General features: G+C 35.6%; 1 protein-coding gene across 1 annotated transcript in view; it reads left to right on the top strand.

Annotated features, from left to right (window-relative positions):
* The window catches only part of KDM7A (lysine (K)-specific demethylase 7A), a 50,907-nt gene that overhangs the window by 29,860 nt on the left and 6,823 nt on the right, over positions 1–14,224 (top strand). The window contains exons 10-17 of the mRNA XM_008571489.1: positions 1,704–1,795; positions 5,693–5,782; positions 8,340–8,549; positions 10,111–10,235; positions 10,442–10,596; positions 11,863–11,960; positions 12,424–12,572; positions 12,708–12,916. Of these exons, the coding sequence (XP_008569711.1) occupies positions 1,704–1,795; positions 5,693–5,782; positions 8,340–8,549; positions 10,111–10,235; positions 10,442–10,596; positions 11,863–11,960; positions 12,424–12,572; positions 12,708–12,916 (1,128 nt within the window). The remainder of the gene's footprint in view (positions 1–1,703; positions 1,796–5,692; positions 5,783–8,339; positions 8,550–10,110; positions 10,236–10,441; positions 10,597–11,862; positions 11,961–12,423; positions 12,573–12,707; positions 12,917–14,224) is intronic.

Genomic DNA, 14,224 nt, shown 5'->3' on the forward strand with positions numbered 1-14,224 from the left:
TTGTTCTTTCTCTTTCTGATCTCTGGAAGAGTTTATATATGATTAGAATTTGTTTCTTTCTTGACTGATTGATAGAACTCAATGATGAAGCCATCTGGATCTATAGATTTCTTTGTGGGAAGATTTTTGACTGCTGAGTCAATACGTTTAGTGATTATAGGATTATTAAGGTTTTCTAGTTTTATTGAGTCCATTTTGATTAATTTCTGAAAATGTGTCTATTTCGTCTAAATTTTTACATTTGTTGGCATAAAATAGTTTATGTTTTTCTCTTAACTTATATCTGTAGCATTTGTAATGATGTCTCATTTCTCATTCTTGATACATAGTATTTGTGCCTATTTTCTTTTTTTATCACTTTTATTACATTTGTAAAGAACCAGTTTGAGGCTTAATAATCCTCTCTGTTTTCTGTTTTGTTGATTCTTGCTCATTATTATTTTTTCTTATTTTGTTTTTAAACTTTTTAGTGGGTCATCAGCTCATTAATTTTCAGTCTTCTTTTCTTTCTTTTTTTTTTTTTTTTGGCAGCTGGGCTGTATGGGAATCTGAACCCGTGGCCTCAGTGTTATAAGGCTGCGCTCTAACCAACTGAGCTAAGTGGCCAGCTCCAACCTTCTTTTCTAACTTAAGCATTTAAGGCTGTATATTTCCTGGTGTGTATAGTATACCACACATTTTGATATAATATTTTCATTATTGCTTAACCAACATATTTTCTGATTTCCAGTATGTTTTTCTTTGGTACAAATGTTGTTTAGCAGGCTATTTCTTATCTGTGTTTCTTAATTTCTAGACATATAGGCCTTCTCTGGCTATCTCTTTGTTATGATTTCTGTGTTATAGACTTCTAACTTAATTGCATTGTGAACATATATATGATTTAGATCCTTGGACATTTGTTGAGATTTGTTTATGGCCCTGGGAATATGGATGATTTTTGTAAATGTTTTGTGTATGTATGTTTGAAAAGAACGTGTATTCTGCAGTTGCTGGATACAATGTTCTATTTGGTCACTAAATCAAATTTTATATTGTTCAAATTGAATATATGTCTACTGATTTTTCTTTTTAATCTACATATGCTATCATTTACCAAGAGAAATACGTTAAAATCTTCTACCGTGATTGTGGAGTTGCTTATTTCTCTTTGTAGTTGTGTCTAGGTATTACTTTCTATATTTTCAGGCTATGTTATTGAGTATAAATTTTAAGTGGTTATATCTTTCTGGTGAACAGAATCTTTTGTCATTATGAAATGAACCTTTATTAACGACAATCTATTATTATAGCTATACCAGCTTTCTTTTGAAAGCTTAGTATCTTTTTTATCCTTCTATTTTAAAGCTTTCTGTATTTTTTTTATATGTGCTTTTTTTTGGGTGGCTAGCCTGTAGGGAGATCTGAACACTTGACCTTGGTGTTATAACTCTGTGTGTATTTGTAGTTTATTTTTAAGTCCAATGGAGCAATCTCTCTTTTTACTGGAGCAGTTAGTACAATTACATTTAATGTAGTTCTATTTCTTTTCCTTTCTTGCATTTTGAATTGATTGTTTGAATTGAATCTACCTTTTTTGTTTATATTTATTTTTCTTTATATTAATTATACAGTTTGATATTTGGTGGTTACTCGAAATCTAAATAGTCCTTTTTCTTCAGAATACTTTAACTCCTTTTCCCACCCCACTTCCATTCCTACAGAATTGAAAGAAGATGGTTTCCAGCCTCAAACTTACCTAGTACAGGGAGTGAAAGCACTGCATACTGCTTTAAAATTATGGATGAAAAAAGAAGTAAGTCATTTTCTTTGGTGAAATCGTTGTTGTTTTTTATGTGGCAAGGTCAGGAAAACTGAGTCCTTCTGCTGTTTTGGCAGCACTTGTGAGTACCAGTAGTAGAGGGAATGGAAATCATGCTTTAAATACAACCTGCATTTCATTATACAATATATACAAATGTATTGGTTTCTGTTTATAATTATGAGAATAAAACACTTAGGTATTTCTTTAATCTTTAATCTGGAAGAGAAAGTAATGCAAGTATATTTAGGATATTGACTAAGAAATGAACACGTAAATATAGAATAGTAATGAATAACATTGAGCTCTCATATTGTGCTAAGCATTGTGGTTAGTCTTTATACACATAATCTCATTTAATCCTCACAGCTACTATATGAGGTCTGGGTGCTATTGGTACCCGCATTCTACATATTGGGAAAGCTGAGGTTCAAAGAGTTTTTTGAGTAACTTGCCCAAGAGAACTAACTAGTAGACTTAAGACTTAAATCTAGGTCTCTAGGACTGCAAAGCCTATGCTCTTTACCACTCTGCTAGACTAATGTAAAAATGAAGGAAAGGAAAGGTCAAGGTTCAAGCATGAACTTTCTATTTTTACTAAAAAGTGGACCTGTTGTTTGCATTTGAATCCCACCACTTCCAAGAGGTTATCCCAGATTTCCATTTGGAATTAGTGTTTTCTTCCTTTATTTTTCCATAGCATATTTCTTGTGCCAGTGGACTTAAAATTAGTGTATATAACGTAATGTATTCATATCTCCTTAACTAGGTTTATGAGTTCTTGAAGAACAGAGACTCTATTTTTCTTATCTTTATTTCAACCCCATGGAACTTTGCACACCATACATTAATAAATGATAAACATGTGAGCAGATGAAAATACATGTTTATGTTAATTTCTTACATGTTCACTTGAAATAAAAATCCTGCTCTTAAGAGATATTGGGAAACAGTAATTAATAGGTTACCATCCCAATAATTTAATACTCCCTTTCACTTTATTTCATTGCTACATATACACCAGAACAAGGCACTGTGGAAGTATTCAGAAAAATAAAAATTATGCTTTCCAGTATCTAAGATTCATCATCTAGATGACAAGGAAAGATATAAACAAAACTATATAACAAGATAAAAACAAAATAAGTCATATGTTGCAAAAATTGTGTAATTTTTGTTTCCTGATGAAGGCTTTAAACAAATTTGTACGTTTATCAGATTTGCCTTTAGAGCCTTTTAAAAATAAAATCCCTGGATCCTCCTCTAGAATATTTGATTTAATAGATTGGGGTAGGATCTGAATCTCTGTTTTTAACAAACTTCATAGATGATTTTGATACATAGTATTTAAAAAATAAGAAATATAGTTAATACATTACATTTGTAGAGCGTTTTTAAAAGCATGATGTTTACATTTAACTGTTAAATTTGCTATAAGATGAGAGGCAGCTAAGCATAGTGGTTAAGAGCATGGATTCTGGAGTCAGACATTTGGATTCAAATCTTAGCTTTGCTATTAATAAACTGTCTTTGTGACTTTGGGAAAACTACTTAGCTTCTGTGCCTCAGTTCCCTCAATTGTAAAATGGGAATAATAGTAGTATCTATGTCACAGTGTTGTTGAAAAGATTAAGTGAGTCAACACTTGTACTCAACAGTATCAGAGTGCAGTATTAGCGTTTAGTATTACTGTTATTAATTTGTTTTAACAAATTATGCTAAAACCAAGAAAGGGTATAAAGCAAAAGTAGAAACTAGTATAGTGTTTCTGTAAAACTAAAATGTTCTTCGATAAAGAGATAAATATTTGGAAATAGACCTAATAAATAATGACAATAGTTTGCAGTTCAGTAGATATGGTAACCCATCAATTTATTTCTCTTTCCAATTGATAGGATGTTTTTCCTATTTTGCGTGTGTGTGTGTGTGTCTCTCCCCCAAGTTTTTTTTTTTTTTTTTTTTTTTTTTTTTGAACTGGTCTGTATGTGGGATCCGAACCCTCGGCAGGAGCGCCCCCGCGCTCCCAAGTGGCGCACTGCAGCAGTGTGCCACCGGGCCGGCCCCCCCCCCAAGTTTTATTTACTTATTTATTTAAAATTTATTTATTGAATCAAAATCGATTATACATATTTTTGGAGTTGAACATTGAGATATGTTGATAAATCAATATTACTAGCATATATATTCTTACAAATTGTAATTATTCTTTATGCCCCTTGTCCCACTGGGTGGGACCCAAGGCATGGCGTGGTGTGCCTGGTGGTAGGAGTGGGGTCCAGTCCCCTTCCCTGTGCCTTGGGTCCCTGGGCTGGCCCTGAGGCACTGGCACAGTTTGCCTGGAAGTGGGAGTGGGGTCCAGTCCCCTGATCCAAGCCTCCGGTTCCCAGGCAGGCCCCAAGGTGCTAGTGGTGGGCCTGGGCCGGAACTAATTTTTTGTCTTTTGCTTCTAATACGGGGGAACTTCCTGTGGGAACCAGTACTTGAGCTGTGTGGTTGTTTAAAGTGCTACTTTGCTGCTTTTTCCCTAGGGAAGGCTTTTTGTGCAGCTCAGCGTTTAATGGTTGATCTTATAGGCACTTCTGGCTCTCCAGAGACCCGGTGGATCTGTGTTCTGTAGAATCTCTGATCTGGGCCTGAGTTTTTTCATCAAACTGCATCCTATGCAGTTCTGCGTTCCTGACCAGTCTCCTCTGAGTGGTCCTGTGCTGATTGGGGGGCAGGTCGGCTGTCCTTGCTGTGTCCCAGTGTTCTCCCGGTGTTCCCATCTTGCCCACTGCCCATGCTCCAAACACTTCCCATGGGATGGGCCCTGCGATGTCCCTTGCGATGACTCACTGGCCTCTGAATGGCTCCCTTTTTTCAGTTGTTCTGGCTCCTTGCTCCTGCATGGGTCCATGGGAAACCTATTAGTGGTCTTGCTGTCTTGGGGGCCGCCAAGGCCCTCTTCTTTCCTGCTGCGTCCAAGTAACTCCATCTGAAGGGCACAGCTGCAGCTTCTCCCAGCTCCTGCTCCAGGCACTCATCAGCTTGAGCCTTAAAGCAGCCGCGACCTGAAATGCTCAGAGCAGCTTTTTCTTTCTCTCATCGTTGTTTCTCCCACCTTCATGAACTCCATAGGTCTCTCCTCTTCTTCCCCTGAGCTCCAGCGGCCCCAGCTTGGCTGATGTTACATTTTTATAGTTGTAAATTTGGTTGATTTGTGGGAGAGAGTGACGCTGGGAACCATCTATTCCACCATCTTGACCAGAACTCCCTGCTTTTGACTATTAAAAGAAAAAGTTTACAAAAATTTATTCAATTAGACTTCCCATGAGAATGTAGGATTGTTAGTGCCTGTGTTCTTCTTAAAAATTTGTATGTATTATGACTTAAATGTTAGGCTTAATTAGCTACTTTACTAATTAGTAGTAGTACAGGTTGAGCATTCCTTATCTGAACTTTTGTTCTGAGAATCTGAAACTTTTTGAGCATCAACATGATGCTCAAGGGAGCATTTTGGATTTTATATTTTCAGATTAAGGCCACTCAGCTGGTTAAGTATCTGCAAATATTCCAAAATCCAAAACACTAATGGTTCCAAGCATTTCAGGTAAAGGATACTTATCCTATAGTTAGAATTACAGTAGGCTTTGAGGTGTAGAGTACAAAGTTACCCAATTAAAGGCAAAATTCACTGAGACAAGTCCATTTTTAACTCAGTCTAAGAGGATTTTATATGTTAATGAGGATCTCCTTAGAAGGTGTGATATCAACTGCATGAACTCTGTATTACTAGTATTTGGCTATGTCTGTAAAGTCTAAAGAACCCAAAAATTGGTTTAGTAAATTCATTTTAACATATTAAAGTGTGAGTAACCCTTGGTTTTCTTATCTTTGTTAATACAAATACAGCTTGTATCTGAGCATGCCTTTGAAATTCCAGACAACGTTAGACCTGGACATCTTATTAAAGAACTTTCTAAAGTAATTCGAGCAATAGAGGTAAGGGTAGAAACGATCTAAATGCTTAGTTACTATCTGCTTTGAGAAGACAATGGATCTACCACCACACTGCAAACATTTGAAAGCTCTTAGACACTTTGAAGAAGTAGAATGAGCTGAGTCTTGGATGGATTTTCAGGTTTTCAGGCTTCTAAAGTCCTGGAAAAAATTTTAGCATATGGTAATGAAATAACAAGGAAGCAGGTTACTTTCAGGTTACTCCAAAAATAAAAAATACAGTATAAATAATACAAATGTCAAATCTAATTTTAGTTTCTCAGATATGAATACATATTAAGTAATTAAGTAATTAGAACAAGAGAAAAAATGCGAGTGAGTAAAGCTAGGGGCATTAGGGTTAGAAAGAAGGATGTTAGTGGTGTGAATAAGGAGACCTGCTTGACTGAAAATGTTTGAGCAACTAAGGTAAATGCCCATTGAAAAAGCCCATAACATCGGTGATTAGGTCTTTTAACTTACTAGTTAAGAGCTATTCTAGGTATTTAAGAAAGGGGGTTTTAACTAAAGTAATTCTTCAGAAAGGTAGTTCTGTTAGTGTCTAGCTTGAATTGAGAGGAAATTAGGTGGAGGCTAACTGGTAAGTTAACAGCTTATATTAGGGCTGTGTTTGGGGAGTGGAAAGTGGTAGACATCTAACAAATATTAAAATGCTGGGTTTAATATCCATGGATAGGATAGTTCATGTAATTCTCAATGTGTTCAGATATAGTAGGATAATATTTTCTGGTTTTTAAAGAGTGACAGTAATTGCATATAAATGGATTTAGTATCAAAAGTCATATCTAAACTTAAATATATGTAAATGTATATACATATATAAATTTCATGCATAACAACCCAAACTAAGAAAGGTGTGAGTTTGTGTGAAGAAAACTATAAATCTCTATGAAGGGAAGTAAAACAATAGTTGAGTAAATGGGAGAGTCATCTCTGAAAATACGTCAACTCCAAGTTAATTCTACAGATTTAAAATAGTAATATACACCTGAAAGAGCAATTGGACTGGTCCAGAGAGCAGCCAGTCCAGAATGGATCAGAATTGAAAGGCTCCGTATTTGTTGTTTATCTGAAGTTCAAGTTTAACTTTGTCTCATACTTTTTCTGGCAATCCTATCCAGGAGGGGATGTCTCCAAGGAAAAATAGAAAATTGATAGATTACCTAATGTGTTTGAATGTTTATATTCTTTTAGTGGAGAATATGGGGATCAATTAGTGATAAACATTTAGAAAAGAAAGTAGATAGGAAGCAAGGCAATTGCAACTCAAGAGAAAAATCAAAGGATGTAAAAGAAAGAAAATGTAATAATAGTATGTTACATGGCACTGGGTTATCAATTTTTACTGAGTGCAATACTGATTACTGAAGGAAATGAAGGTGCGTGTATGTTTAGGAAAGGTATGGGAGGATTAAGACTTCGTCTTGCACAGCAGGAATTCAGTAATATCTGAAGCCGAAAACAGTATAAAAAGGTTATTTAGACATTTGGAGGCAAATAACTGGGAAAAAGCCCACAGTTATAATAAGTTGCAAGTGCTAGACAGATACCCAAAAGAATTGAAAGCAGGGACTGAGACAGATATATGTATACTGTATTCATAGCAGCATTATTTACAGTGGACCAAGCAACCCATGTGTCCATCAGCAGATGATTGGATAAACAAAATGTGCTATATACACACAATGGAATATTATTCAGCCTTAAAAAAGAAGGAGATTCTGACACATGCTACACTGTGGTTGAACCTCGGAGGTATTTTGCTAAAAGTAAGCTGGTCACAAAAGGATAAATATGTGATTTCACTCGTTGGAGGTTCCTAGAGTTGTCATACTCAGAGAGAGAGAGCAAGGGTTTTGGGAAGAGAAAAAAGGAAAGCTATTGTTTAATGAGTACAGAGTTTCAGTTTGCACAGATAAGAAAGTTCTGGAGATAAATGGTGCCAGTGGTTGTGCAACAGTGTGAACTGTTAATGCCACTGAACTGTACACTTGAAAAATGGTTAAAATGATGAATTTTATGTTATATGTATGTTGCCACAGTAAAACAAAAAGGTTGCAAGTGGTTGCCTCTGGAAAATGAGAATCAAGGATGGGGAAGAGTAGACTGCTACTTTTCTTTATAGAGTATTTAATTTTTAAAACTACATAGATGTATGATTTTGGGTTTAAAAAGTAATTATTGATTTATACAAATATGTATGAGAAAAGAATGTTCATCATAGGAAGGAACTGGAGGCAGCCTAAATGGCTACCAGTAAGTATGAGGTCAAATTATGCTATGTCCATACAGTGGAATACTACCCAGCCTTTAATATGATATCAAAAGTCAAGGAAATATGTTCATAGTATATTATGTGGGGGAGAGAAGGGAATTAAGGTCTCAGCCAACCTGTTTGAGGCTCATGATTTGTTTTTTTGTTTGGTTGTTTATATGGTTAAACTGAATGGTGTTTGTTTTCTAAAATATTTTTGTGGCTGATTAGTTTGTCAGGTATGTATCTAGTAGCTGTGTCATAAAATTACTCTGATTCTTAAAGGAGGAAAACGGCAAACCAGTTAAATCTCAGGGAATTCCTACTGTGTGTCCAATTTCACGATCCTCAAATGAAGCAACTTCCCCGTACCATTCCCGACGAAAGATGAGGAAACTTCGAGATCACAATGTCCGAACTCCTTCTAACCTAGACATCCTAGAGCTCCACACAAGAGAGGTCCTCAAAAGATTAGAGATGTGTCCATGGGAAGAGGCAAGTATTATATTTCATAATAACAACATAAACTTGGTTGTTCCCTAAAGTTCTTTTAAAGGGTGATAAAAAGAGAACAGTCTGCTGCTCATTCTTGTCTAATCTCTGTTGTAGAATTGTAGGGGTTGTCATTCAATAGTTATGCCTGTGACAGAGAGAGGCACTTAATCTTTCTAGACATCAGTGTAGAATTAAGAGGAATAGATCTCATTCATTTGCTGATGTGTTTATTGAGTGTTTACCAAGTACCGTGTGCTCCTCTAGGCTCTGAGAAGATGCACGAGTGAACAAAACTTAAGTCCCTGCCCTCATAAAGCTTCCATCCTAGCTCGAGTTGGAAAGATGGGAAGACAGACACATATACTAAAATCATATAATTTCAGTTGATAAATGTTATGAATGAACCCAAAATAACAGAGCAGCAGAATAAACGGGGATGGGGTGGCTGGCTGCATTAGCTAGGGTGGTTAGAGAGCCTCTCAGGTGGTGACGTTTGAACTGACATTTAAATAACAGGAAGAAGTCAAATGGATACACAAAGAAATGAGGAATAGTGTTGCAGGCAAAGGGAAGAGCAAATGCAGAATGCAAATGTTGTTGGGCCAACAGCATCAACCTGTAGGACTGTTAGACTGGCGGACTGTTAGAATAAACCCAGTGATGTTTGAGAAGTGCCAGTCTACTGGCCAAAGAGGAGAGCCGGAGGCAATAATGAGATCAGCATAGTGCCTTTGTAAAACATGGTAACGAGTTTGTGACGCAATCTGTATCATCCATAATTTTACATCTTAAGTAGGATAGGCAGTAATTTAAAATGAATAAAATAGAGGTATCTGTGGATTAAAATATTTAAAGAGGTTATTTAAAGAGGTTATATAGAAATTACAACTTTCTTAAATATTTTGAATTTTATATAATTATATTCTTCAGGATTATGTTGTTCTAAACTTACTTACCTCTAGCCATCTGGGGAAGATTTAGCTCATTGTGAAATATTCTATTTATTATTAAGGAAAAAAATACCATGAAAAGGAAATAGTTTTTACACATCAAAAACTAGCTACTACTGTACCTTTATGTCACATGGTGGCCTTGGTTAGTGGTGATAGCAGTGTGGTGACCTGTCAGTTGCTGACAGTGCCTGGTGGGAGGACTAAATAATAGGTTAAGGATATGGTGGATGGGAAGGCCCAGCAGCTAGCATTTTAGCAGGAATAAGCAAGGGGAAGAGAATTAAAATACCTTAAGGCAGTGCTGCTGCTCCAGCTTTTCAGCTTTCTGCAACAGTGAATTTCTTTGAATTCACTTTATGCAGATTTTACATTCCACTTTATAGAACAAATTTTAGTGTTAATGGCCCTCCAAAATGATGAGCTATACTCACACTTTGGCATTAGGAACTCTGGAGTGCCATACTGCTGCATATCCCCAAGCCCAGGCAGCTGTCTGTCTCTGTGAGCTGCAGGGCCATCAGGAGAGGAGGTGTATACTATGTTCCTTCAGTCAAGCAGGTGTATGTGAGAGTGGAGGTGTTCAGTAAGTTCTGCTTTTATACTTTAAGGACATCTTGAGCTCTAAACTGAATGGAAAATTCAACAAGCATCTCCAGCCATCTTCCACGGTACCTGAATGGAGAGCAAAAGATAATGATCTACGATTACTGCTGACAAATGGAAGAATAATTAAGTATGTAAAGTACATCAAGGTATCAAATAGATTAGTTTTCAGTGGATTCTCTTTGTTAATTTAATCCCTATACTGTTGCACAGCTGACTGAAATATGGGGAAAGTGTCTCAATTCTCTACTCTATTAATTAAGGGGAAGGGAATAATGTTTGGCCACATAGTCTTGCACTGTTTTCTGACTTGATTATTTTCTCCCCATGATACAGAGATGAGAGACAGCCCTTCGCAGATCAAAGTCTTTATACAGCAGATAGTGAAAATGAAGAGGATAAGAGAAGGACAAAAAAGGCAAAATTGAAGATAGAAGAGAGTTCAGGAATAGAGGGGGTAGAAAATGAAGAATCTCAAAAACCAGTTAACAGTATGTTTGTTTTAATGGTCATTTTAAAGGTCTATTTGTTACTAATGTGATCAAGTGTAAAGTAACTTGCTAATTTTAAAGTTCTTAAGTTTATAGTAGCATTGAAATTTTTTGTGTCCCTAAAACTGTTTTGAAAAATCTGAACTATGTCTGAATAGTTCCACCATCAGGGAAGTGCTGAATGAATGCCAAGTGAGGTGTGGTGGCCAGGGAAGGTGTTATCAGTGTGGGTCAGTGATACCCTCTTCCATTTACAGTGTTTAAAGAGTCACATGAAAGCTCATACATTTTATGGGCCTCTACTCCCCAAAATAAAAGTTTCAAGTTTAATGCAATTTTGTGTATCATTTTAGCTAACATGGTTTTCAGAATTAGGAGACATATATAATCGACTGATCTGAAGCTATTAGTAATCCATGTATTGTGGTTTTATTTGATTGCCTGTTGATAAGAAGGCCTCTACTGAGTTATTAATTGGTTATCATCAATATGACAGAATAGTGATACTTCTTTCTTGAGATTTTTCTTCTTTGAATGAAGTCTTAATTTCTCAACTTTTTTCAGGACCATCATTTGCCCTTCTATTTTAAAAAGTAATTAAAATAAGTATTTTGGTACTTGACAAGTAAATGTTCCAGATAGCTAACATTATTTAATACATGTTGAATACCTCAGTTCCTTCTTCTAATTCCAGGTAAATTTGGTATTGCTGTAGTTAGTGACTCTACCTTTGTTTATATGCCAGGAAAAAGTCAGTTAATCAATGGGAATTCATCAAGCAATTGCTATATGGCAGTGACTCATGAAAAAGAAAGGCGGGTTTATAAGCTTATTGAACTCACTATCTACATGAATGCTTTTTAAGTTTAGGAGAGTTATCTTTTATTTTATAATAATAGAACTAACGCAACAGGAGAAGCGAAAAGCCTCTTGGAGCTAATATTAGTTTTGGAAGTTTCTTTTCTGGAAAGAAACATGAAAGAGTCAACTCACCCATATAAGGGATATATTCATATAATCGTGTTTAATAAATACCACACTTATATTTAAGAATGTACTTCAATCTGTGTCTTGGTCAATTAGGGAGAAAGACCTTGTGGGGAGCAGGGGAGATGGAGAAAATAAAAGCAGTGAACAAGGAGGGTAGAGCAGGAGAGATTGAGAAACATCACGAAGCTGAATGGACTTGAGAGGTCACCTTGCCACCCTGCTCATAAAATTCTAAGGACTTTCTCTTTTTCTCTCATCCTTTCCCTTCTTTCTCAGGGTTTTTTACAAGTATAAAATCAGAACTCAGGAATAGATCATCAGAATATTCTGATATTTCTGATTCAGAAGACTCTGGACCTGATTGCACTGCACTGGTATGCCTGAAACCCTGTGACGTGTACATTATTTGATGGAAGGATGAGCATCTGGGAGGAAGGCAAATGACAACTTTTCCCAAAGCTTGTCTGTCTGACCTGTGTAACACAGGGTCTTCCTGCAGTGGTCATTGTATCCATGCAGCATCATGTGACTGTTCACATTTGATAAACGTAGCTTTTGTCTGATTTTAGAAAAGATAGAGGAAGAGTCTTCTCTGCTTATACTGTTTTTATATTTCATTTTACCTTAAAGAAAGCCTAGATTGTGCATTTTTATTAAGGTTTTATGTTACTGTAGTTACTAGAGATTTTCACTTTTTCATATGAAATACAGAAATAATTTCATGATAATAAAGATTCTAAATTTCCCTAGATGTATAAAATCTTTTTTGATTAGTTTGTACAGACTTGGTCAATTTCTTATGTAGCTTTGTTTTTATTTAATTATTTATTATTTCAGAAAAATAATTTTACCACTGAAGAGTCTGAAAGTTCAGGTGATGAAAAGAAACAAGAAATAACATCACACTTTAAGAAGGAATCTAATACGATGAGGAACTTCCTTCAAAAGAGCCAGAAACCATCTAGAAGTGAAATTCCAATTAAAAGGTAGGCTTGCTGATGATAATAGCCTTATTAAATTGTGATGTAAATACTTTGAAAACATTTTTGTAGTTTTAAGTTTTATCAAAAATTTTATCAGAAAAAATAGACTTTTGTTTTTTTGGATTATCTGCTCTTTAGGGAATGTCCTACCTCGACGAGCACAGAGGAAGAAGCTATTCAGGGCATGCTGTCTATGGCAGGGTTGCACTATTCCACATGTTTACAAAGGCAAATACAAAGCACAGACTACAGTGGTGAAAGAAACTCTCTCCAGGATCCCAGCAGCTGCCACAGCAGTAACCATGAGGTTAGGCAGTTGTATCGCTATGATAAACCAGTGGAATGTGGTAAGAAACGTAAATTATCAGTCTCTAAAAAGTGACATACAACCCCCAGTTTAATTGCTCTGTAATCCTAGTTTAGTTTAAAGATTAATGAATAAAGACTGTTTATTGCACATCTTTAGTTGGAAATGGTGTTAAGAATATTGACCAAAAAATACATAATGCTGACAAGTCATGTAAGATTGGAGCATGTGAACTTAAAATGTAAATTACCTGGAATTGAGAATTCTGTTTACTAACATAATTGTACCATTGCTATTGCAAGACAGTATTATTTCTATTTCACCAACAGTTAGGTTGATTGGAAAGAATGTTGTGGTATCTTAAATAGTCTGCTAAACTTGAACAATCACCCCTTTTTCCTTTTATGAGAGAGGAAATAGGTCTTGAACTGTTTCTTTCTGATTGAGGATATTCTTTCTCCTCTTTGAAAAGGAAATATTAGAAAAAGAGAGCAGAATCAATGGCAGCCTCAGTCATACCACACAGTGTTCTCTTCTCTGTGTCTTTAAGGAAAAATTTTGTTTCCCAAAAAGTCTGAGGTGGATTGAGGAAAAGACAGTACATTAAAATTGAATGCCTGAGTAACAGTTGTTTTCAATCACACATAATTAAGTGTCAGCTATGTACCAGGAGCTTGACATTCATTTCACTTAATTCTTGAAACAATACTTATGGTATAGGTAATATCACTCCTATTTTACAGGTAAAGGAAATAAGACTTAGTAAAATTAATTTAACTTGCCCACACTTTACATAGCTATTATTCAGTGGTATTGGAATGTGAACCCAGGATCATATGATTCCAAAGTCTTTGCTTATTGTATAAGGGGAAACTAAAGTTTGGAGAGGTTAAATAACTTGCCTAAAGTTGCATTGGTAATGGAAGAACTGAAACTCAGATCTGGGTTTGTCTGTCATCCACTGCAGCATTTTGTCTTTCTAAGTATGATCTCTTTGGTCCCTTGAAAAGAAAGCTTTTAGGGAAATACTGAAGAATTTAGGCAAGCATCTGCCTTTAGTTTTATATGGGAAAATATACCATTTTTAGGGAATGTGTATTGATTTGGTTTTATATCTGCAACAGGTGGTCATAGAATTTGACTCTAGATCTTCTAGCATCTGGCACAAAACCACATAACAAGAGTCTGAGAGAATTGAAAGAATTAACATGATAGGTTGTGAGCTGGTGACTATTTTATTTTTGTTTGGAAAGGAGTGTAGTGAAGGTGAAGATATGTAAATAAATTGCTGAAGAGTTAACATTTATTTCTTAATAAAATGTCAACATGAATTTGCTTTCAATTTTAA

Source organism: Galeopterus variegatus, unplaced genomic scaffold (genome assembly GCF_000696425.1).
Source record: "Galeopterus variegatus unplaced genomic scaffold, G_variegatus-3.0.2 Scaffold690, whole genome shotgun sequence".
Taxonomy (NCBI): Eukaryota; Metazoa; Chordata; class Mammalia; order Dermoptera; family Cynocephalidae; genus Galeopterus; species Galeopterus variegatus.